General features: G+C 55.3%; 2 protein-coding genes across 4 annotated transcripts; both read right to left on the bottom strand.

Moving 5' to 3' along the window:
* Window positions 1–4,145: 4,145 nt before the first annotated feature.
* On the bottom strand, window positions 4,146–7,195 carry IRF2BP1 (interferon regulatory factor 2 binding protein 1). Its single transcript, XM_025850018.2, has one exon. It carries the CDS (start codon window positions 6,299–6,301, stop codon window positions 4,547–4,549), a length of 1,755 nt encoding a protein of 584 aa, XP_025705803.1. The 5' UTR covers window positions 6,302–7,195; the 3' UTR covers window positions 4,146–4,546.
* A 2,721-nt stretch (window positions 7,196–9,916) lies between these two features.
* On the bottom strand, window positions 9,917–17,384 carry MYPOP (Myb related transcription factor, partner of profilin). Of its 3 annotated transcripts, none has more exons than XM_025849925.2 (4): window positions 17,311–17,384; window positions 16,000–16,563; window positions 14,278–14,397; window positions 9,917–11,234 (listed from the first exon to the last, which is right to left on the bottom strand). In XM_025849925.2, the coding sequence occupies exons 2-4, from the start codon at window positions 16,508–16,510 to the stop codon at window positions 10,531–10,533; spliced, it is 1,335 nt and encodes a 444-aa protein (XP_025705710.1). In that variant the 5' UTR covers window positions 16,511–16,563; window positions 17,311–17,384; the 3' UTR covers window positions 9,917–10,530. The 3 variants fall into 3 exon arrangements, with proteins under 3 accessions (XP_025705710.1, XP_025705711.1, XP_025705712.1); XM_025849927.2 differs by having other exon boundaries at window positions 10,730–11,234; window positions 14,278–14,393; XM_025849926.2 differs by lacking the exon at window positions 14,278–14,397.
* Between the last annotated feature and the right edge of the window lie 7,199 nt (window positions 17,385–24,583).

Below are 24,583 nucleotides of genomic sequence, written 5' to 3'. Positions count from 1 at the left end.
GCTGCCCCCAAACCGGAGACGTGCCCTGACCCACGCCTCACCCACGGTCACGAGCCTCCCTGAGCCCCCAGCCCTGGCCTGGCCCTGTCTGTCTTGTCTGTCCGTCTGCTTCTGTCTCTCTCTTTCTGGGTGGCTCCTGGCCTCTCTCTGTTCCTCTCTGTCCTTACTTCCTCTCACCTGAGTTACTCCGCAACTTTGCCTGTCCCTGGAACGGCCCTTGTCTGCCTTCTGTCGCTGTCCCTCTACCTCCCCCTTGTTCTGTTCTCACTCAGTGAAGTGTGATTTCTCTGTCTTCCTGATCTGTCCCTGTTTGAGTCAGCCACTCAGGTCTCTGACTCTGAGTCTCTGTTGGCCAGGCTTTCTGTTGGTCTTTCGTGCTTTGTACGTTTCTCTCTCTCTCTCCTTCTGTTCCTGTGTCCCTCTCAGCCCGTGTCTGTCAGTCTTGGCCACTCTCTCGTGTGTCTCTGAGCCCCCCAGCCCCCACAGGAGCAGGCTTCTGCCATTCCCGGGCCCTTAGGGAAGCGTGTGGCCCCTGGCCTCCTGCCCCCAGCCCACTGGTATATATATATAAAGGTATATGTACATATTATTTATATCTGTACCCGGGGGCAGGAGGGGCAGACACTGGGGCCTTTGTGTAGCTGTTGCCCGCTGCCTGCCTGCCCGCCACTCCTCTCCCTTCGTCCCTGCCACCCGCCCGCCTCCACCGCCCCCCCAGAAAGGTTCCTGTGGGGCCTGCCAGCTTCCTTTGCCTGAGGTGTGAGTGGGCACGCCACGGGCGAGGCGGGCAGGGGTGCCTGGGGACTTTTCCAGCTCCAAGGAAGCTTTCCGGGTGGGGAAGAAACGGGACTTCTCAGCCGGCTGCTCTCTGTCTGTCTGCGTCTGTTGTCCCTGGGCGTCCCCGGGTCCTCACCTGGCTTCTCCCTGGGAGTCTGTCCATCCATCTAATGTCATTCTGACTTCTTCTCTGTTGATTTGGGGCTTATTCACTTGTGCCCACACCACACACTGCTGTTGGGCATGTGTGCGGGGCCATCTGTGAAGCCCCAGGCACAGAGCAGTGAGACGCTGTCCATCCCCGCTGATTCGTGGCCACTTCTGTCTCATTTCCTCCGTCTCCTCACCCAGTGCTTGAAACCCTCCACCCGTTCCCATTAAAATAGAAGCCAAAGTCCTTATCATGGCCTACGGGGCCCCCGAGGTTGCCCTACTATCCCTCTGACCTCATTCTTTTTAAGTCATCTCTACACCCAACGTGGGGTGCGAACCCACCACCCCGAGATCAAGAATTTCATGCTCTACCGACTGAGCCAGCCAGGTGTCCCCGCTCTGACCTCATTCTTACACCCTTCCCCTTTGCTGCAGTGGCACTGGCCACCTGGCTGTTTCTGGAATAAACCAAGCAGGCTCCTGCCTCAGGGCCTTTGCATGTGCTACTCCCCCAAGTTTCCCCTGGCTTGCTCCCTCGCTTCTTTTAGTTTCCTGTCCGCTCCTCAGCGAGCCCTTCTCTGCCTCCTTCTTTACAGCAGCAACCTCCATCACTCTATACTCCCTTCCCCTGGTTTACTTTTTTTTCTTAGGACTTACCGCTCCATGGCTGTCACATTTTATGGATCTGTCTGTATCTCCTACCGAATGTCAGCTCCACGAGACGAGGGGCTGCATTCTGCACATTGTATCCATAGCACCTACCGCAGTGCTTGCCGCACAGAGGATGCTGAATAAATATTTCTTGAAGGAAAGGAGCACATTAATCTACCCACCCTTTAAACTAACTCTGTGCTGGGTAATGCTGGGTTCATAGTAGTGACTGAGACAGCCCTGGCCCTGCCCTCGTGGGGCTGACAGTCCATTCCCCAATGATGATCCAGAATGTGCAGGGCTGGGATAGGGGAGTGCAGGGTCTGTGAGAGCCTGGGAATGGCACTTGATGCAGCCTGGGGGTCAAGGAGGGCTTCCTGGAGGAGGTGTCAGCTGAGCTGAGATCTGGAGGACGAGTGGGAGTGAGCCAGGCCTTGTTGTGGGGACCAAGTGATCAAGTTAGATCCAGCTTTGCCCTTCTTCTTGGACCTCCATTCTCTCCCTTTGTCTCATAGAACTTGAGTTTAAAAATGTCTTAACTCTCTAGTTCAAACCTGTACCTTTCCCTGATTTCATAGCCTCTCCTTCTTTCTCCCGCTCTCAATTCCTCTCCCTCTGAATCTCCATCTCTCCTCTCTCTCCTTCCAGGTCCCTATTCTTGGCCTCTCATCTGTGTATCTCAGTCTCTCTGAACCCATCTGGGTATTTCTCTACTTAACTCTCTTTCCTGAATGTCTCTCTGTGTCTACCCCATCTCCCCCATCTCAGAGGGTCTCTTGAGCTCTCTTGTCCCTCTCTGGGTCTCTGTCTTCTTCCAGTGAGCTGGTTTCTCTTTATAGCTCCCTCTCTACCTCTGTTGTCTCCCACCTTTCCCTGGGTCTCCCCGTCCATTTCGCCTTTCTGGAAGTCTCTTCACCTACTCACTGATCCCCCAATAAATCCAGAACCCCTCCACTCTGGCCCCACCCTGGCACAGGGGGAAGGGGGACTGATCCAGCCCCTCACACCCACACAGGTCAGGCCGTCTGCTCGGTTAATGGTTAACTCAACCTCTATCTAGAATACACACCAGCCAGGCTGGGGGTGACTCCCCTGCCCACCCCCCATACCAGCTGTTCTTAAAGGACCAGGTGTCCTCCGCAGCTCTTCAGGCCTCACCAGGGGACCTTGGTGTCTGGCAACCTCTTGCCCTGGGGATGGAGGAGGGGAAGGGGGTACTACCCCATGCCTGGGGCTGCAGAGCTGGGACAGGGGAGGCCACAAGATTGCCAAGGATAGGTGGCCAGGCCTGGAGCTCCGTCCAGCGTCTCCCTTGCCCCAGGCTTATCACCTGGTATATTTAATCAGGGGTGATTTTCCCAGCCCTGCCCAGGGCCCAGGCTGGCAGTACCAGGGGTAACAGAACACCTTGAGACCTGATATCTGGGGGAGGGGATGGGACCCCTCCCCCCCAGCCCAAGAACTGGGGGGTTTAAGAGTTGAGGGTCCTCCAAATGTTGAGGACAAAGTCCCAGGGTCCTTAATATTTGGGATTTGGGACACCTGGTCTGCAAGATATGCATGGCACACTACCTTAGTGGGTAACTAAGAGGATGGGTCAAGACTTTAGGGGCTTCCACATTTAGGAGCTGGAATACCTGTGTTTCTGAGATCTGGGGCAATCTGGGGTCTCAGGGCTGTGTGACAGTGCTGCGCGGTGACAGGACATACTAACATTCCCCATCTTTCCATCCACCCATTGGCCTTGGCGCCCCGCATTCCCCCTTCCCGCAACCTCCACTTTAGGGTCGCAGAGAAAGACTGCAGGGGTGGGGGCTGGGCTATTAGGGCAGCCCCCTCCCCTTAACCCCTGCTTTGCCGCAGCCTGTTCAGGTCCTGCCCCTTGACGCCAGACAGCAGGAAGTCCTGGTTAATGATCAGCCCATCGGGACAGGTGCGGGACAAGGCCGTGCACATCAGAGGCAGCCCGCGGGGGCTGTGCCTTTTACCCTGCCAGTCCCGGTGTCCTAGGACGGCCACCGTTGAGACTGGTCTCCCAAGATGGGCGCGAGGAGCGCAGTTCAGGGCACCACCAGAGGTGGGAAGCACTTTGTTTCCAGAGATCCTGTTAGTGTACCCCGCGGAGGTAAACTTCCTCTCTGGTAGGGCAGTCCCTCTAAGCAATGTAGCCTTAATGCTCTGCCTCCTGAGCAAGAACTCACTGCCCATCCCTTCTAGGAAGCCTCCTGATGCCTCCTTCCCCTCTCCTCGAGGGCGCGGAGTCCCCCACATCCTGGGTAGATACAGGGGCTGGACCAGAAGGGAAACCTCATTCCCAAGCTTGGCTCTGGTTCCCATGCAAGGAGCCTCACACGCTGAGCCTCAGTTCTATCATCTGGAAAACGGGCAGACGGCTAGAACGCTTGAGGAATGGCCAGCATTTCTAAACCAGCCAACGGGCCCGCCTGAGTGAAGGGCGCCACCTGGAGGCTACAACGCAACGTCCTTCCCCTGCAGGATCGGTTCGGTGCCAGAGGGGGCGCAGCATCTCACACAACTAAGGGACCAAGAAGGAAAAAAAAAAAAAAACCCCATCTTTCGGTTTATTGAAGGAGGAAAAGGGGATGGGAGGGGGGGGCAATAAAATGCTTTTGCTTTGTTTATAAAGAGCGAGATTTCAGGAGGCCCCTTCTCAAGGAGGAGGGGGGCACCTCTCCCCCAACTACAAGCAGCAGCAAAGCCAAGCCAAAGAGGGGAGAGGGAAACCGGAGGGGCCAAGGGACCCCAGACACCCCCTCGAACAGAAGCCACAAGCTTTCTCCCCCCACCCTCAACGCATCTACCCCAGGGAACCCATCTGGGATGAGGAAGGGGGTATGTACACAGGTGGGGGTAGTACTGGGCTGGGTGGGGGAGAGAATAATTTATCCGCAGCAGCGGTGGGTAGCAAGGGGGTGGGAGGCAGTAGACTGGTGGCAGTGGCGGCCTAGGGGTCCCGTTCTTTCTTAACCTTGATGTCTCCAGCAAGGATAGTGGCGATCTCGCCCTGCATGAAGGCCCAGGGGACAGAGGAGCCCACCAGGGGGCACTTGTCTCCACTGGGGCAGTACACCTCCCCAGCAGGGCCCTGTGCCTTGATGAATTCCCGTGAGCAGGGAAAGCAGAACTTGTGTCCGGGCACTGAGGGGCACTGGACGAAGTGGGTATCTTCCAGCCGCTCCCGGCACAGGGTACAGCACAGGGGTGCCCCAGGTGTCGCCCCGGTGCCGCTACCACCCCCGCTAACAGCTTCTGCCCCTGCTGTGGGGCTGACTTCTGCCTCACCGTTGCGGGCCACTAGACGATGCTGGGCAGGAGGCTGGGCTGCGGAGGAGGCTGCGGGGCTGGCACCCCCAGCGCGCACGGGGCCCCCACCCCCGCCAGGGTCCTTGGGGGAATGGCCCAGGGCCTCGGCCACATTCTTCAGGGCGGCGATGGGTGAGGGCACACCAGGGGTGTCCGCGGAGTACGGGCCACCGGGTGCTACCCAGTGCCGCTGCTGCTGTTCCTCGGTGGTCATCTTCCCAGCCGCCTCACCCTCGGGCTCAGGGGACGCCTTGCGACGGCGTGGCGTGGGCGCCAGGTTCCGGGATGGGGCTCGCGGGGGTGGGCCACAGAGAGCTGCAGGGGCTGGCTCTGGGTACTGCTGGGGCAGGGCCTCAGCCGGGGCTGGCTCTCGGAAGCTGCGGACACCGTCGGTTAGCAGCTCCCCTAGCTGGCGCCATTCCCCGGAGCCGTGCCTCCGTTCATACTCGAGGTACTTGAAGCCCGAGGAGGCCAGAGCCTTGCCCGGCTCCCGCAGAGCATCATGAAACATCTGGCGAGCCACGGCCAGGACTCCTGCGTACACGTTGCCAGAACCACAGGGGTATTCGGTAAAAAGCTTCAGCTCGAACTCGTAGCCCGGCGGGCGGGCAGTAGCATCAAAAGCGAACACCCGCCCCACCAGCCCGTGATCCTTCTTGAAGCGGACATTGAAGGGGGCGCAGGCAGACAGCGCCAGGAGCTGCTCCCGCACAGCTTTGGGGCGCCCGTGCCACTCCTCCGCCCGGCCACGCATGGCCTCGTTCAGTTCTGCCAGACAGTCCGCATTCCTCTGCTGCTTCTCTTTCTCGAAATCGGAGCCAAACGCCGGACGGGCAGGACTCAAGCCGGGTGCCAGCGTCAGGCCTCGGCTTCCCAGGCCAGACACAGCAGCTGCCAGCAGCCCGGGGGGCACCAAGCTGGGCATGGAGCCAAGCAGGGCCCTCCGCGCCCCCTCCGCCACGGCCTCCTCGCGGCCCAGCCCATTAGCCAGGCGGGACCCCAGGGTGTACTCCAGGGCGGGCGAGGGCAGGGGGAGGCGGCCAGACGATGTGGCCCTGTCATAGCGGTCCTGGCCAGAGATGCCACCGCCCGTTCCTGACGGCTGGGGCTGGGCCTGCGGAGGCGGTAACTGAGGCCCCTGTGCAGCGGCCGCAGCCAGGTCCTTAGTGGTCGGGTGCTTGAGGGCGGGGGGCCCAGGAGAACGGCCCTCGGGGAGCACGTGGCTGCGCTTGAGTTGGCGGGCCGCGTCGATGAGCAGCTCGATGCGATCCGCACCCTCGAAGTTCACGCAACCGCGGCACACCGCCTCGCTGAAGTCCCACACCATGGCCCACGGCATCTTGGGCAGGTCGCAAAGGTAACACCACTGGCGGCGGGACGCCTGCACCGACGCCATGACCCCTGCGCGCGCGCCGGGGCGTCCCGGCGTTCCACCCGCCGCCGACGTCCGATCCGCGCCGCCGACGTTCAATTCGTGTCCCCGGGACCGCGCGAGCCCACAGTCAGGCCTCCGGCGCGGCCTCCCCGCGGATCCAGGCCCGGCCCCCCTTCCCCGCCCCCTGGGCCCTAAGCCTTTTTCCTCACTCCCGCCTCCTTGAAAAGCCTGTTAGAGGCTCGTCGGCGCCCCCGCCCGATCCGGGCTCCGGGCCGAGGCGCACAGCTCGGGCCCCGGGATGGGCCGCTCCCGCCGCCGCCGCCGCCTCGGGCTCCCGCCGCTCCCGCCGCCGCCGCCGTCGCCGCCACTGCAACGGCCGCCGCCGCCTCCACCTCCTTCTGCCCCAGAGGCCGCTTCGCAGGGAAAGTTACATAACGCGCCAGCAAAGCCTTCTGGGAAACGTAGTCCCGCCGGGGCCGATTCTTAAAGGGGACGGCTGGCGGCGAAGGGGCGGGCTTGCCGCCTCTCCGACGCGCGAACACTGCTACTCATGTCGGCCGGGAAGGGAGTTCCACGCGCTCGGAGGAGCTTGGGCACAGGGCTTGGGGGCGGGGATGAGATAGGAATGGTCAGCGCTATCACGGATTCAGAAATGGTAGGAAGTGGACAGGCTTTCGGGCGTCTAGTTTCTGTTCCGACTTGCTGTGCGGCTTTAGGCAAAAGTCTTGGTCTTTCTGAGGCTCAATTCCCCGCCCATCAAAGGTGGGCTAAAGCCTAGTTAGGGAAGCAGCAGCTCCTGGGGCAAGGGCGGAGGGGCTCTGATTGGATGGTTTCGGGGTAGGGGGACGGGAAGCTGGCAACTGGGGGAGAGAGGGTTCGGCTTGGCACCTCATTTGCCTCCAATCTTGCATATCATTCTCTGAATGGGGCCGGAAACAGCCGGAGAAAGGGGAAGAACGAAGGTCTCTCTCTGCCCGTTGCCTCATCTAGTAAAGAGAGTGGTCGAAAGCCCTCGAAACTCTGTTCCAGCTCTGCCGGCGCGCTCTGGTCTACAAAGAGTTACACTGTGTTTCTGCCCGCCCCCCCCCCTCCGCTCCCCCCCTCCACTTCACTACAATTCCCAAAATGCTCTGCCGGGAGGACAAACTGACGCACTTCCGCTGCCTGGGAGGTTGGGGGAGGCCTTCCCGATTCCCGCTGTCTCTCACCCCCCCCCCCCCGCTCAATTTCTGGGAGCTTTACTTTTTGGGGGAGCACTGCTTTGAGGGAATCCTCACCCTCTACTGCTCGCTAATTTGGGGGAAGGGAAGGAGGCCAGAGATGGCCAGCAAGAGTTGGGGGGGTAGTTTTTCTCCAACCTTTGAGTGCTTACTACCTGATCGGACCAACCAGACTTTGGGGACACCTACCCCACCCCGCCCCCGGAGAGGGATTTCTTCCCAGCATCGGGGACAGTGCGAGTCAGGCTTGAAGAGTAGGGAGGGGAGGAGAGACAAGTCTCCAGGTTCTTACCCCCATCACCCTCTTACTCTAAGCCTGGGTCCGTGATAAGCGCTCAAAAATATTTGAATGACTTGTCAGACTTGCATTCATTAGTGACTTTCAAACTAATCGGACTGTCTGCTTCCTCTCCCACATCCCGCTGCAATTCTAGCAGCTCTGGTTTTGTTATCCAAACATTAGTGTCAGCTTCACAATTTCACTGAACACCTGTATTATTTTCTGGAAACTGACTCCCCGGGGTGGGGGGCGGGGAGGAGACTTTCTACTTTTGCCTCATCCTAAGCAATACAGACATACCTCGGAAATATTGCAGGCTCCTTCCAGACTACCACAATGCAGCAAACCTAGCAATAAAGCAAATATGGCAATACAGAGTCAAATGAACTTTTTGGTTTTTCAAATGCATCTGAAAGTTTACACTACGCTAGTTTATTAAGTGTGCACTGGCATCATGTCCAAAGAAACAATGTATATACCTTAATTAAAAAATATTTTATTGCTAAAAAATGTTAACCATCATCTGAGCTCTCAGAGGTCAGTGATCACAGCACCATAACAAATGTAGTAATAATGCAAAAGTTGGAAATATTGCACGAATTACCAAAATGTGACACAGATAGACGAAGTGAGCAACTGTTGGAAAAATGACATCGACAGACTTGCTTGACCCAGGGTTGCCACAAACCTTCAACTTGTAAAAAAATAAAATGCAGTATCTGTGAAGCGCAATAAAGCAAAGCACAATAAAACGAGGTATGTCTGTATTATGTGCAGAAGTGCAGGCTTTTTATGTACTGGCTACATTTTTTTGGTACTAGCTACATTTTAATCAAGTTTAACACTACATAAGAACCATTAGAAAGGTCATCCATAGGGACGCCTCGGTGGCTCAGTCAGTTAAGCATCTGCCTTTGGCTCAGGTCATGATCTTGGGGTTCTCGGATGGAGCCCCACATCGGGCTGCCTGCCCAGTGGGGCGTCTGCTTCTCCATCTGCCCCTCACCCCGCTCGTGCTCCTGCTCTCTCAAATAAATACACAAAATGTTAAAAAAAAAAAAAAGCGGCCATCCATATATCCCCTAAAATTCTTTAAGCCATCCTTCAGTAAACACTAGCGGGGGTCAAGAGTTGTGGCTGGAGTCCAGCTTCAGGTGGGCTGAATTGGGATTGGCCCCTGACAAGTCTAGGGCAAGTCTTTAAACTCAGGAGAAAACAGAGATCCCCATAGAATCTGCTTTTCATAGGGCAGCCTCAAGTTAAAATGAAAACATGCATATAAATGTTTAGCATGGTGCCTGGCCCAGAAAAGGAGCACCATACATGGAAACTGTTTTTAAGCTGCTCATTAACTCAAAGATGCAACCCTCCTCTGAGTTGGGTGATGCTGAGGACACAGCACTGACTTGAGCAAGGCTCAGGCCTTCCCCTGACAAGGCTCATCCTGGTGATGGAGGCAGACATTCAATTTAAATTTACTCAAATGATTATTTGACTACATCATTTCCCTAACTGCTGGGGGAGAGGGAGTGCCAGGGAAGACTTTTCTGAGGAGGTGATATTTGAGCTGAGACCTGAAAGATGAAAATAGAATGGAGCTGTGGACTCCTACATTTTTTATGCCCATTTTACAGATGAGGAAAAGGCAGGCCCACACAGCTGGCTGGGGCAGTGCCAGGTCTGATGGAATCCAGGGTGGTGGTTATTAGCTACTTTGCTACTATGCTTTGCAGCAGGTTTAGGAGTAAAAAAGAGAACCAGCTCTTGCCTTCATGAAACTGGGTTGGCGGCGGAAGGGGGGGGGTGAAACAGCTTTAAACAGATAAAGGCATGTGTTCTTTGAGGGACCACAGGACACTAGGAAAAAAATCTAAGCAGGCCCATCGTAGCCTGGAGGAGGAAATCCAGAAAGTTTTCCTGGAGGAGATGACACTTAGGCTGGTATCTGAAGGATGGATAAGGAGGAATAAGATTTGAACACAGGATTTGATAACTTTAAAGAAAGAGAGGGAAAAAAAGGGGGGGGGAGCTGGAAAACGGCCAGCCTCCAACTTCAAGGGAACGCCACCTGTCCATGGAGGGGTGGGGGCAGATGTAAGTGCTGAAACCCCAGGCCTGTCTCAGAGCCCAAAGTAATCGTATTAAAAATAAGTTTATTCATATCTTGTCACCACCGGGGAGAGACGAGGGGGTTGAGCTCTGGAGGTCAGAGACAGCACTGGGAGGCAGAGGGCCCGACCTGTACCTGCCCAGTGAGAACTCCACCCCCCCTCCCTAAGGTACAGAGACTGCTGTATCCTTCGTCATCCATGTTCTGATTTGTCTCGAGCCTCCCACCCCCTCCAAAGTCTGGATCGGGGAAGCGAGGAGGCCCCTGCGAGTCAATTCTCTTCAAGTCAAGACCAGGAGTTGTTAGGGAAGGGGGTATGTGCAGACCCGAGGGGTTCCCTCCGCAACCCACAAAGGGCGATAATAAATAACGTAAAATCGATGGCTTAGAAGTTAGGGTTCAGGGAAGCAGCCAGGCAGACAGCGCTGTACTGGAGAAAGGGCTGGGGCACCCTTCAACGAGGTCCCCTGAGAATCAGGCACTAACTAGTATAGGGAGTGGGGTGCTGGTGCCCCTGCAGCTGGGGAGCCAGGGGGCAGCTGAGATGGGGAAGGTGCATCGCCCTCCTCCACTGGGCTAAGCTGGGGGAAGGAGGTGCAGGCAGAAGGAGCGGAGACAAGCTCAAACCCAAGAGCAGATTTCACGGAGATTTCCATCGCCCCCGCCTCTTCCGCGTAGGGAAGCCTTTCCTCCTCTTGTGTGGGGGTGAGTCGTGGGGAGGAAGCGGGGCTGGGGGTGGCCGGGGGGTCCCCTCCTCGCTCCTAGGGGCGATGATCACTCCCCTGGCTGCGACCACCGCTCTGTCCACCACAGCAGCTACCACGGACACGGGTTCTGGGGTGATCTCGGCTTTGGGGGTAGGTGGGGACAGGAGGGGCCTGGGGGGTGGGGGTGGGGGCGGGGGCAGAGGCGGGGGCAGCCTGTCGACGGCCGTTCCGGGCAGAAGGGGCAGTAGGGCGCTGAGGGCCTCACTCAGTTTGGCCAGTCCCTGCTGCAGGGTGCCAGCCAGCTCCCGGATGGCATTGGCAGTCTCCTGCTGAGCCCGCAGGAAGTCCAGGGAGGGGTCTGAGGCCGAGGGCGTGGGTGGTGGCAGCGGAGGAGGTGGTGGGCTGGGGGACGAGGGTGCCACATGCACCTGCTGAGGTGGCTGGGGTGGTGGCTGCAGCGGAGGGGCTGGGGGCGGCGGAGACAAGGCCAGGCGGGGCAGCTGGACAGTCTGCAGGGCTGGAGGGGGCGGGGACTCACGCTCCTTGGGTGGCGGGCAGCCCCCTTCCTGGGGACTGCAGGAGGGCCGGGCCCACTGCTCGGGGCTGCTGGAGCCCCCCTTGCTGTGGGCTGGTGTATCTGTGGAGAGAGAGATGTAGGTAAGGTGACAGCGACCCCCAATGCTGTCTTGATTTCCCCTTCCGCTTCCCACCCACCCTGGCCCCAGAGCCATCTTTTCAAAACCCGACTCAGATCATGCCTTGTAGGAGAACACAGCGGGGAGAGTCAATATATTTAACAACCAACCACCTGAGGGCCGATGTGGGCCTTAGTGGAAATGGGGTCCTGGAGGTCCCCTGCTGAGCCAGGCAGGACCAACATTCTAGAAGGCTCTGAACTCTCTGGACACTCCCCCCACCACACACCTCTCAGGCTGCATTGCTGGGCTCTGTCCTATCAGGTGGTAGGAGTTCTATCTCAGCTGTGGTCTGCGCTTCCCCGGCTCCTCTCACCTGAGATCTCATTCATGCTCATGAACTTGAACAGAGTGTGCAAACAGACGCCCAGGTTTCCGGGCCCAGCCCGAAACCTCTCCTCCAGTTGTGTCGTTGGCATACCCCCTCCATTATCTAGCAATGGCTCACACTCTCTGGCCCAGAGCTGAGCCCCTGGGCCCCCCCCCCCCCGCCCCGCGTCCTGCCCCTCCCTCAGCCATCCCAGTCTTGGCTCATTCCCACCACGCTGGCCAAAAACTTTCACTCCTTTTCCCCCCCAAGACACCGTCCGTGTGCAAATGTCACTGGCTCTGCCTTCCCAACTATTTTCAACATCCAACCTGTTTGTTCTGTCCACCTCCACAGCCCCTCCTAGTCCAACCACCGGCATCTCCCACTTGGACTGTGGCGGTCCCTCCAAAATAACATGTCAATTCTGCCACCTGCAGAGGACCACCTAGCCTCTGATCCATTTATATGCCATGTCCAAAATAGGCAAATCTAGAGAAGACAGAGTAGATGAGTGGTCGCCTGGGGCTGGGCAGAGCTGGGGGTGACGGCTAAGAGGTGTGGGGGGGTTTCTTTTCTGAGTGATGAAAATGTTCTAAAATTGATGGTAGTGATGGTTGTACAACTCCATGAATATGCTAATAGCTCCACATTGTCCCTCTTTAACGGGTGACTGTACAGTATGGGAACTGTAGCTCAATCAAGGTGTGTAAAAAACACAAGTCAGATGTGGTCTTTTTCTGCTCAAAAGCTGCTTGGGGCTCTCTGTTCTCAGAGTAAAAACAAAGCCCTTGGGGCCCCCAAGGCTCTGCATACTTTGTTCCATTGCCTCCCTGACCTTGTCTGCACCCCCTCCCCTTTGTATCTCTCTTTCAGGAGGCTCCAGCTGTATTGGCCTTCTTGTTGGTCCACAAACACAACAGGTCTGCCCCTGCCTCAGGGCCTTTGCACTTGCTGTTCCTCGGCCTGGAAAGCTCTTTCCCCAGACACCTGCCTGGCTCCCTCCCTCAGCTCCTCTGCTCAAATGTGGCCTCCGTGGGAAGACCTTCCATGACCTGCTGTTTACAGTAGCTCCCGTCTCTGTCCTTTTCTCTCTCCTAACTCTACCTGATTTCTTTTATATCACTTATCTCCACCTGGCATGGGGTCGCTCTGAGTTTGTTGTCTGTCTCCTCCTCCTGATGTCAGCTCCATCAGGCAGGGCTTTGTTTTGTTCACCGCTGTTTACCCAGCGCCTAGAACAATGTCCAGCACAAAATTTTTTCTTTAATGAAAAAAGAACTGTGGCTTCCAAGGGAGTCAGCCCTGATCGGGGCCCCGGGCCCCAGGTCCTTGCCGTAACCCTCCCATGGCTCCCCAGCACCCACAGGGGACACAGGCCAGCCCCTCCCAAAGGCTGCAAGGCCTCAGCTCTTACCCCTTTCTGTCCCTCTTCCTTGGCTCAGGGCCAGCGTACATGCAGTTCCCTCCACCAGGAGTATCCCCCTTGCACGGCCCCTTGGCCAGCTCAGAGACTCCTTCCCCGGGGAAGCCTGCCTCCTACTCTGAGGCCAAATCTGATCTCCCTGCTCTTCTGTCACAGCAACAGCCAGACACCTCCAGCTGTAAATGCTGGGGGGCCAGCCTCCCTGGGCCAGCCAGGCAGGGGGAGGCAGGGGAGGCGGTGAGAGAGGTGATAACCAGAGCTAACACTTATTCGACTCTTTCCTGGCCTGGCCCTGGGGCGAAGCAGCTAAGCTTTCCTGCTATGTTCTTTCAGTGCGTCCTGTCAGCCATTCTCTGCGGGTAGGTGCTGTCATTATTCACCCATTTTACAGATGAGGAGACCCGAGGCCCAGAGATGTCACAGTGCTGGTGAATGGGAGAGGAGGGATTTGAACCCCATGCGGTCTCCAGAACCCATGCTTTTAACCAGTCCTTGGACAGGGCTCTGGGCCCAAGGTTGGTGAGTCTCCCTCATAAGGGGTGTGGGGACTGCTGCCGCCACTCTGAAATACTGCTCTTCTAGCCTACTGAACAAGAGAAAGTGGCCCAGCCGTCGTGCCCACCGGGGTCATGGAAGGGCCATGGCACGATTTAAAATCATTTATCTGCAACCTTTGGGCCTCAATTACCCCACCCGTAAATAGGTGTGTGTGTGAGCAAAGGACCAAGTGACCCAATAACACAACATCTCCCTGAGGGACATCACTGGGATTAACTGAATCACCCTAGGCACAGGGTTGAGGCCAGTGGCTGGCACACAGTAAATCTTCAATGCCATTACTGTTGTGTGTGTGTTTTTGTTTTTGTTTTTGAATATTAGGTCAGAGAGAAATTATCCGTAGGTCTCCCTCTAGTGTCAACAGAGATGCCTCAGGCTGCCCCAAACCCTGTTCCAGTCCTGCAATCAGAGCAGTTCCTCTTTTATGAGTTTACACAGTGGGGAATCTCCATGTGAGGTTCCAATCAAGGATGCTTTAAGCACATTCCTGCCCCAGGGCCTTTGCATGTGTGGCTTCCTCTAGCTGTGAAGTGCTATTCCCCCAGATATCCATTTGGCTCACTTTCTCTATTCAGGTCTCTGCTCGGATTCCACCTTCTCAGAGATGACCTCCCTGACTACCCTACCTATAAGCGGCCCCCTTCCATCACTCACTATGTTCCTAACGTGCTTTATTTTTCTTCTTAGTTCTTACCACCTCCTGGTATATGATCTGTTTTGGGGCTCCTTGTTTGTGGTCTGTCTCCAGTAACTGGAATGCCAGCTCCATTGTCTTTTTCTCCATAGTATTTCCAGCATCTACCACTGTGCCTGCCTTGGAAGAGGTGCTCAATAAATATTTGTTGAATGAATGAATGAATAAAATAGTTGTACAACTCTTGAAAAAATAAGTTTGCCATCTCCGCTCTGGTTCAATGTGGCCGTTTCACAGATAGAAACAATGAGGTTTGAGATTCATATTAAGAACAAGGGTCCCAAGCAATTGTGTGTCTCTCTCTCCTGCTGAAGATGCTTTCAGGCCTCCCCAGTGCCCTGAAGATAAAGTCCAAAGTGATGACCTTCACTTAACACACTGTGTGTGATCTAATTCTGGCATACCCATTAACTCTCAGTCAATATTAATTGTTGCTGTTATTGCCAGGCAATCTAGCCCAGTGGTTAAGTGCATGCACTGTGAGTTGGATACAACCTGTAATTGAGTCTCAATTCTACTGCTTACTTGCTGTGTGACCTTGGATAAGTGAATAAACCTCTCTTAATCACATGATCCTGAACTTGTTTGATCACTTCCACGTCCTTCCCTTCCTCAAAACCCTTCAGTGACTCCTTACAGCGCTTCAGATAAAATTCCTCACCTCAGCCTAAAAGGCACTGCATGGTCTGGCCTTTGCTGACCTCCCTGACCTCATCTCAAAACATTTCCTTTCTTCAATCTTTTTATTTCCCTTTCTCCTAACGTGGAAACTTCTCAGTTCCTAAACTGGCTAAGCCTTCTTGTCTCAAAGTCACTGTACATGCTGTTCCTTCTACCAGGAACACTCCCTCAGCTCCTCACTCTCTGCGGCTCTGATGTTTCCTCCTCCAGGAAGACTTCCTTGACCTCCCAGCCTGGGTCAGGTGCCCCCTCCGCACTCCCACAGCTCAGCCCCAGGAGGGCAAGGCTGGGGATGTCTCAGTCACCACCCTGTCCCCAACACTGCCCAGCACAGGGCAGATGCTCAGGAAATAGCTGTAGAAGAAAGAATAATCCACCGTCAAGGCTAAGTGGGAAGTCTCTGTACTCTGCTCTCCACACTTGCCCTACTCATCGCATGACCTTGGGAAAGTTACCAAACCTCTCCGAGTCTTTGACTTATGAAACGGTAAAACAGTTCATACCTCCCAGCGTTGGTAATCCTATCAAGAGCTGAGTGTTCAGGAGGCGCTGTACTAAGCAATTTACACATATTAACTCATTTAATCTTCGCAGCAAGCTTTTGAGGTGGGGACTGTGTTTTTCATCCCCACTTTACAGAGGCGGAAACTGACCCGCAGTAACTTACCCAGAATGACACCACTGAGTGGCAGACTTGTGCCGGGAGCCCACACACTCTGCCGCCATTGTCACTACCTTATACTGCGTTTAATGAAATCCGTGTGTGCTGATAATCCCAGGTGTGGACTCTGGAGCCAGGCCTCCTAGGTCTGGGTTCCGTTCATGACTCTGACAGTCATGAGCTGTGGGACTTTGGGCAAGTCATTTCACTTTTCTGAGGCTCAGTTTCCCCAGATTTAAAATGGGCATAATTACAGCATCCACCTCACCGGGTTGTAAGTGAGGATGTGATGAGCCACGGGCAGGGCTCGGAACAGTGCCGAGCACACAGCTGACTTGGTGACCGTCTGCTCTGGCTAAGGTGATGCTGAAGGAACTCACCTGCCCGTCGGTCCTCCCTGCGGTCCTCCCTGCGGTCCTCGGACAACACGTAGCGTTGGGTGCCGGCACTTGCGGCCGGCGGCTGTGAGGAAGCCGCCGCGGAGGGAGGCTCGGCCCCTGCACCAGCTCCTGGCCCCGCCACTCCCGGCCCCAGGATGGCAAAAATGGTCTCCTCCTCCGCGGTGAAGGCGTCCTCAGCGGCAGGCCCGGCGCCCTGCGTGGAGTGCGGCACGCGGGCCAGCTTCTCCTTGGTGCGGCGCTTGAAGTCATTCCAGCGCTTCTGCACCTCTTGGCCTGTGCGCTTCCAGCTGGTGATGCCGTTGATCTTGGCGGCGATGCCGTCCCACACACGCCGCCGCTCTGCCACGCTCACCCGACGGCTCTGCGCGCCGTAGAGCTGCGGGTAGTGGGCGCGCACCTCACGGATCAAGATCTGGTTCTCCTCGAACGAGAAGCGCGGCTTGCGCAGCCGGGTGGTCTCTTCCGCTTCGCCCGCCGCCGCCGAAGCCATGGCGCCCCCCGACGCCGCCGTCCGGCCGCCTGGCGCATGGGGGGGCGCCGGTGCTGCGGGCACAGGGCGCACAGCGCTGGCGGGGGCTCGGCGTCCGCGCGCCGCCCGCCCCACCCCGGCCGCCCCGACACCGCCTCCTATGTCCCCGGGGCAACGGGTTGGAGCGGAGAGTGGCTGGGGGCGACGGGCCACGCGGGACGTTCAGAGTGCCTAATAATAGCTGACACCCGCTGAGCGCTCCTCTAGTGCCTAGCGCGGCGCAAAGTGCCACGCCGAGGAGTTGATGGAATTTGGGGGAGGGTCTGGAGGGGTGGAGGGAAATGAGGAAAAGCGAAAGAAAAGGGGGTGTCTGCAGGAGTTAGAGAAGAATGGGGGCATAGGAGAATGCGAAATGGAGGGAGAATGGGGGTGTCTCGGGGGTCGAAGAAGCATGGTGGTGATAGGGGTAAGGAGATGCTGAAGGAGAGATGCAGCAAGAAGGGGGGATCTGGAGCAGAGGAGCGCTCTGGGGGTGCCGGGGCAATAAGACGTAAGAACGGTATGAGAAGGGGTCCTCAGAAGGGATGCCCGGGAATCACGGTGAGTTGGGGGCTTCGAGGAGAGTGGAGGAGCTGAGACTATAAAATACGAGGGATTAGGGTCTGCGGGGATTGTGGGGCTCTGGGGATTGCCAGGAATTAAGAGGAGCTCTGGGAGTAATGGGGTCCGGGAGTAAGAGGGGCCAACGGAGGCGATGGGGGACTCCAGGAAGAGTGGGGGTCGTGGAGGGTGGGGACCGAGTCGGGCCGCGGGTCACTCACCGGCGCCGCCGCAGCCCCTGCCTGCCCGTCGGTCAAGGCTCGGGCTTCTGCGGCCTCTTCCCTCCCCCCTTCCTCTCTCTTCCCCCTCTGGGCCCCGCCCCCGGCCGCCCCAAGAGCCACGGCGCAGGCGCACCTAGCGCCAGTCAGCCCCCAACGCCCTTACCGCTGGAGTTTCACGCCCCTCCCACGACGCAAGCGCAGAATTGCCTTCCACGGGCCTCTTTGAGCGGGGCTTAGCTGCGCAGGCGCAACATTAGCGCTGCGTTAGGTCCCCTAGCTTCTTGATGCCTCAGCAGCGTACGCGGAAAACTCTGTTCACGCATGCGCGCCCCTGGCTCCCTATCCCCCCCCCCCCCCCCCCCCCCCCCCCCCCCACCCCCCCACCCCCGCTAGCTTTGGTACCCGGGGCTCCGTCCCTGCGCAGGCGTAGCATTCCTTGGGGGAGGTGGGAGAAATGATGGAGAGATCGCTGAGAACGGGCGGCGTCCTTGCCTTTCTGACAGTCTTCCTGCCTAACCCAGCGTTCTTACTCTGCTTGGGTCTCATTTTCTAGGCGAGAGGGGAGGCAAACGGCTCTGGAGGGAAGCGCTCCGTTTCCATGACAACTGTGTGGGTGAGGTGGGGGCGTACGAAAACACGATTGCCGCCCTCTCTGATCTGCCCCAGCGCGGGGCTGCTCTGGATCCGCCAACCAACTATTACCCATTGGGGCGGGGCACCCTGGGGATATTCCACCTCAGGCGGGTGCAGTAACCATGGCAACCCGTCAACCTTCCAACCGTGCCTGGCCCCCCCCCCCCCGTCCACACGCTGACATCATGGCGCGGGGAGGGAGAATTTAGAAGGAGAGTTTGGCGAGTGGGGAGGGTGATCCTGGCGCAGGTATGACTTTAAGCAAATGCGCGGAGGCAGGAATGAATCTAGAACATGGGTTGGGTGAGCTGGAAGAAAGGATGACGGAGTTAAGTCGGGCTGAGAAATTTGTTTTGCATCCTGCCTGAGTCCTCAAGGTCATTCAACAAATGGTGCTTCATTCATCTAGTCAACAAATAGTTATTAAGCACCCACTTGGTTCCAAGTGCAGTGAATACAAAAGACAAAAATCTATACCTTCACGGAGTTCATATTTTAGTTGGGAGTAACACAATATGCAAAATAAGATGTGTAAGTGAGGAGGTGTTGAGTACTATGGAAAAAATGGAAGTAGGAAATGGGGTTGGGGAGCATGGTGCTCGTGTGTATGTGTGTAATTTTAAAATAAGGTGGCTAGGGGAGACCTCCCTGAGAAGGTGACATTTGAGTAGACACATGAAGGAGGTGAGGGAGCAAGTGCCTTCTGTGTTCCAGGACCGCGGAGGCCAGTGGGGAGGGGAGAGCAGGGAGCTAGATGGCACAGATCTCCTGGATCCTTGTCAGGACGCCGGCCCTTACACTGAGTGGGAGTCACAGGAGGCCCCTGAGCAGAGGAAGGGCATGATCTGATGACTCTGGGTTTAGTAGGACTTCTCTAGGGAACTGCGTTTGGAAGCGAGAGTGGAAGCTGGGTGCCCAGTATGTTGAGGAGAGAGGTGGTTCAGGAGAGAGGTGGTGGTTCCAGCCAGGGTGGTAGCTGTGGAGGTGAAGTGAAGCATAATGGGGTACAGGAACTGCAAGAAAGAAAGGAGTCGAGGATGGCTCCAGTGTCTTTGTCCTAAGCAGCAGGAAACTTGGAGCTACCAGAAGCAAGAAGGGCAGGGCTGCAAGAGGATCAAGAGTTCAAGTTTGCCCAAACTTGAGATGCCCTTTACTCCACCAAGTGCCTATGTCAGATAGACAGTTGGATATTTGAGACTGGACTTCAGGGGAGAGGTTCAGGCTTGAGATATAACTTTAGGAGTTGTCAGTGATTAAATGACATATAAATCCCTATGAATAGGAGAGGTTAGAGAGGGAGCAACTATAGATAAAAGTCCATGACCCGAGGCTGGGGCACTCCAGGATAGATGGCTGGCATCAGCAAAGGAGGTTGAGCAGGTGTATTCCGTGAAATGGGAGGAGAACCAGGGCTGTCTGCTGTCCTGGAGGCCAAGTGAAGGGTGCAAATCAAGGACAAAGGAAGAATCAATGAAGCCAAGTGCTACCTAGAGGCCAAGTCCAGTGAACCTGAGAACTGACCCCTGGGACCAGCAGTATGGAAGCCATTAGTAATCTTGAAGAGGGCAATTTGGGTGATGTGGTAGGGGCAGTAGTCTGATTGGATGGGTTCAAGAGAGGGTTCATTGGGGCACCTGGGTGGCTCAGTCGGTTAAGCATCTGCCTTCTGCTCAGGTCATGATCCTGGGGTCCTGGGATCAAGGAGCCCCACATCTGTCCATTGGGCTCCCTGCTCGTTGCGGTGTCTGCTTCTTCCTCTCCCTCTGCCCCTCTCCCTGCTCATGCTCTCTCTCCCTCTCTCAGATAGATAAATAAAATCTTGAAAAAAAAAAAAAGAGGGTTGATTGATTGATTGATTGAGAGGGTTTAGAGAGAGTCAGTGTATATGGTCAAAGGGGTATATCTGGAAGAGGGCCTGGGGTCTTGAGAGGTTTATTTAAGATAGGAGTTGTAATAGTATGTTACGTGCCAATTCAGGATGATTCAGAAGAGGGGAGATTGATGGTGCAGATGAGGGAGGGGAGAGTGGAGCAATGTCCTCGAATAGGCATGGTGACTGGAACCCAGGGCAGGAGTGGAGGGTGGTCTAAGGGGCAAGAGCTGTTCAGCCAGGGGTGCCTGGGTGGCTCAGTCGTTAAGCGTCTGCCTTCGGCTCAGATCATGATCCCAGGGTCCTGGGATCGAGCCCCACATTGGGCTCCCTGCTCAGCAGGAAGCCTGCTTCTCCCTCTCCCGCTCGCCCTGCTTGTGTTCCCTCTCTCGCTGTGTCTCTCTCTGTCAAATAAATAAATAAAATCTTAAAAAAAAAAAAGAGCTGTTCAGCCAAAGAAAACCAGCGGGAGGGGGAGGACACGGAGGCAGGCAGGAGGCAAGATGTGATGTCAGGAACATGTGAATGAATGTTCTCTTCTGTTCCTTAGGTTGTCTCAGGCGAGTAGGAAGCAGGGTCTGAGGTGAGAGGGAGATCTTGAGGTTAGGGAAGACACAGGAGAAAGCACTGAGATAGTGAATGAGTGGCCAGGCCAGTAGACAAATAGACCCAATCATTCAGGGTCATTGGCTTTGAAATTGAAGTGAGTTGGGTTTTTCTCTGATCACATTACTCTCAGTGTGTGCAGGTGCACAGTGGATAACAAGGTGACTTTCACCGGGGCTAGGTTTATATGAAGTCCCACCATGTGCCCCATGAGCGGTCAGGGTCCAGTGGTCACGGGCAGCCCATGCTGGGCCTTATGGGCAACATTAAGGAGCCTGAATGCAATCCTACAGGCAGTGAGTTCTGAGAAAGGAAGGACAGGGTTTGCTTTGTGCTTTAGAAAGACACCCCGAGCCCCCCGCTGTTGACTAGAGAGAAGATGGGAAGAGGAAAGATTTATTGGCTAGACTCAAAGGAAAAATCTGGGGTAGGGGCAGGATGGGGAGAGGAAGAGGGATGGAGAAGACTAGGCAGGGATGGTGGGAAGGGTAGAAATGAATTGGAAGACATTTGAGAGGTAGTATGTACAGGGCATGTGACTGTCAGTCTGAGGAGGGGAGGGGAGCCCTCTAGGTGACAGCAAGTATTCTGGTCCAGGTTCCAGTTGGAGGTATGGAGTCAGGACATGGTGAGTATAAAGTGGTCAGTGAGTATTATGGGTTGAATTTTTCCCCAAAAAGAGATATGTTGAAGTCCTAACCCCCAAATCTTCAGAACGTGACTTTCTTTGGAGATAGGGTCATTGGAGATGTAGGTCATATAAGATGAGGTCATACTGGAGTAGGGGGCGCTCTTAATCCAACATGACTGGTGTCCTTATAAGAAGAGGAAAGAGGTACATAGAGGGAAGACAGAGAAAGAGATTGCAGTGATCCTGCCACAAGCCAAGGAAGGCCCAGGGCAGCCAGAGGCTGCAAGAGGCAAGGAAGGATCCTCCCCTAGAGGCTTCAGAGGGAGTACGATACTGCCAACACCTTGATTTTGGATTTCTAGCCTCCAGAACTGGGAGAATACCTTTGTGTTTTAAATCACTGGTTTATAGTACTTGGTTATGACACCCCCGGGGAAAACTCATACGCTGGGCATCTAAAGGAGGCATCCAGGATGCTGGTGGCCCCACAGAAGACTGGGTTGCGGGGAGTTGGATCTAAATCAGGTTTGGAGCTCATGGGAAAGCTGGAAACAGGGAGCCATGGGCAGAGGTGAGGCGTGTGGAGCTCTGCAGTTGTGGGTATGGGAGGTCAGAGAGCAAGGGCCCTGGGATGGGGGTAGATCAGGGAAGCCTTTCTAAGGCTTGTTTTCCCAACTGTGGGTCCTGAAAAATACTTAATGGGTTGTAACAAGCATTAAAGAAACAAAATAAAGCAGAATCGGAAAAAATCAGACTGTGCTGTATGGAGTAAGGTGCGTATTGCTTTGAGGAACTTTGGTTTCTTACATATTTTCAGACGTTCTTGAGACGCATCTCAGGATAGTGGAAATTGCTCAACTCCGGAGCCAGCCTATCAGGGTTCAAATTCTCCCACTCACTTGTTATGTAATGTTGGACAGGTCAGTTAACCTCTCCGGGCCTTACTTTTCCTCTCCAGAAAGGGTGGATTAACCCCAGAATCTACCTCGTTAGACTGTGATGGGCCAATATGTATTAAGTATCTGAGCAGCTCCTGGTATGTAATAATTGTCTCGCTAATATTACTAAGATTATTATTTTGTGAAACTTTTGTTCTGGGTGTGTGTGTGTTGAATCAAGATGTGAAATGAATTTCTCATTGTGGTTTGCAGTAAAAAGTGAAAGGAACAGAATTCCGGAGAGGAAGTCTCAGCTCTGTTCTTTAAACCTGTCAACTAATTGGATCAGGCCCACCCCGATTATCCAGGATAATCTTCCTTACTTAAAGTGAACTAAATATAGACTTTAATCGCATCCACAAAATACCTTCGTGGCAACACCAGGATTAGTGTTTCAATAGCCGGGGACTGTAGCTTTGCCAAGCTGACACATCGAACTGACCACCATAACCACAGACCTAATCAATAAATAAGCAGTAAAGCATGCTAGATGGTGGGAGGTGTTAAGGAGGAAAGAGAAGGAGAACAGGGTAAGAAAGATCAAGAGTGTGAGGATGGGAAGGGCCTCACAGAGAAGGTGACATATAAGCAAAGGACTATAGGAGGCAAGGAAGGAAGCCATGTGGCTATCTGGGGCAAGGGCAATCCAAGGAGGGGGAAGGGTAAGTGCAAAGGCCCTGAGGCAGGCATGTTCCTGGAGCATTCAAGGAACAGCTAGGAAAGAGTGGGTGGGAGGGAGAGGAGGTCAGAGAGAGAGTCCAGGACTTGGGCTTTTACTTAGTGAGACAGGGACCATGGGAGGGCTCTGAGCTGAGGAGGAGCACGAGCAGACTTGGTTTTAACAGGATCACTTTTGTTGGGGTTTGAAGGTCAAGAGCAGAAGCCGGGATACCAGTGAGGAAGTGACTGCCTCAGTCCAGGTGAGGAGTTATGGTGGGGATCAGGTAGGTAGTAGTGGGCTGGGGGAGATGGTCAGATTCTGGGTGTATTCTGAGGATTTCTGTTTTGGACGGAATGAGACATTCGAGCAGGTATTTCATTGACAGTGGTACGTGATGAGAGTGGAATCTGGGAGAAAGGTTTGCATTTGTCAGAATGACTGATGGAGGAGAGGGAAGGAAGGGCGAGAGCGAGAGGGGGGAAGGAAGACAGGAAAGATCAGGCCAGTGAGGGAGGGAGGAGACCAAAGGGACTGACTGAAAGACACGCAAAGGAAAAGGAAGAGAAACCTAAAAAGTGATCTCTCGGCACGCTCAATACAGATTAAAGTTAAAAAAAAAAAAAAGTTAATAGAGTTACCTTTTCCTCTCCTTCACAGGAAATCCTCCAGAACGGGGACGTCTGGGTGGCTCAGTCGGTTACGCGTCTGCCTTTCGGCTCAGGTCAAGATCCCGGGGTCCTGGGATCGAGCCCCTTGCTCAGCGGGGAGTCTGCCTCTCCCTCCGTGGCTCTCCCTGCTTGTGCTCTCTCTCTCTGACAAATAAATAAACAAAACCTTAAAAAGAAAAGAACAGAAAAGAAATCCTCCAGAATGGCCCCGATTCTGGTCAACAGTGGAAATCAGCTTTAACTTCTAGGCACGCCTCACCAGGACACCTGGACTGCCGCCGGTGCACAAATTCATTCTCCAAGCCCCACAAAATGGTAGGCACCCACGTGCACAGTGGGAACCTGAGGTTCAGGGAGTCCACCTAAGGCTCGCATGCCTCAGGGCACAACGGGAACCCTGTGGGGTTCTAGGTCAGTCTTTAGTGGATCTGATTTTCCTTCCCCAGTGCTAAGTGGGTGCCAAACTGCACCTCCTAAGCCCAAAGTGGATCTGGAGGTCACTTCCAAGTATTTGCTCCTCTGCATGGAGTGCAGCCTCGGTCTCCTCCTCCGTCCTGCCCGAGAAGGGGCAAAGTGGCCGCACAAAGCCCCTGAGCAGACGTTTCTGGTTGCCCTTCCAGCCTACCCTGCCCCTTGTCTGCCTGCTCTGAGCCCAGGAGGCTGCCTTGTGAGCTGTCCATCTGCCTAGCTGCCTTGTCTCTGTGTTCATGGGGGACGGGGGAGGTGCTGGAGGATGCCAGCCTACTTGCATCCTGCCTCAACTTACCCACACTGCAGAGCTCCAGACGCCTCACTTCTGTCCCCGGCTCGCTGTCTCCAGCCTTCTCACAAGCTGATTTAGACCAGCTCCCCTCTCAACCCAGACTCCCCCTGGTGTGAAGAGCATTCTGGATGCCTCCCCTGGGTGCCCCATGTATTAGTTTCTCAAGGATGCCTCGGTTTCCAAGGGCAGCCGTAACAATACCACAAAGCGACTTAAAACAACACAAATATACTCCCCCATTTCTGGAGGCTAGAAATCCTGAAACCAAGCTGTTGGCAGTATCGTACTCCCTCTGAAGGCTCTAGGGGAGGATCCTTCCTTGCCTCCTGCAGCCTCTGGCTGCCCTGGGCCTTTTTGTTTTGTTTTGTTTTTAAAGATTTTATTTATTTATTTGAGAGAGAGCGAGCACCTGAATGGTGGGAGGGGCAGAGGCAGAGGGAGAAGCAGACTCCCTGCTGAGCAGGGAGCCCCACGACTCCGGGCTCGACCCCAGGACCCCGGGA

Source organism: Callorhinus ursinus, unplaced genomic scaffold (assembly GCF_003265705.2).
Source record: "Callorhinus ursinus isolate GAN/ISIS: 27379988/994484 unplaced genomic scaffold, GSC_fseal_2.0 scaffold71, whole genome shotgun sequence".
NCBI classification, from domain to species: domain Eukaryota; kingdom Metazoa; phylum Chordata; class Mammalia; order Carnivora; family Otariidae; genus Callorhinus; species Callorhinus ursinus.
This window is presented reverse-complemented; position numbering and strand designations above follow the sequence as displayed.

What these genes read in the sequence shown, in the direction of transcription:
- IRF2BP1 (XM_025850018.2), bottom strand. Translation starts at nt 6,301, where the DNA reads ATGGCGTCGGTGCAGGCGTCCCGCCGCCAGTGGTGTTACCTTTGCGAC.
- MYPOP (XM_025849925.2), bottom strand. Translation starts at nt 16,510, where the DNA reads ATGGCTTCGGCGGCGGCGGGCGAAGCGGAAGAGACCACCCGGCTGCGC. An exon ending in CAGGGAGGACCGACGGGCAG is followed by an intron (nt 14,398 to 15,999) that starts GTGAGTTCCTTC and finishes ACCTCTTCCAAG; the next exon opens with GCAGGCACAGTGGTAGATGC. An exon ending in AGATCATATACCAGGAGGTG is followed by an intron (nt 11,235 to 14,277) that starts GTAAGAACTAAG and finishes CTCTCTCCACAG; the next exon opens with ATACACCAGCCCACAGCAAG.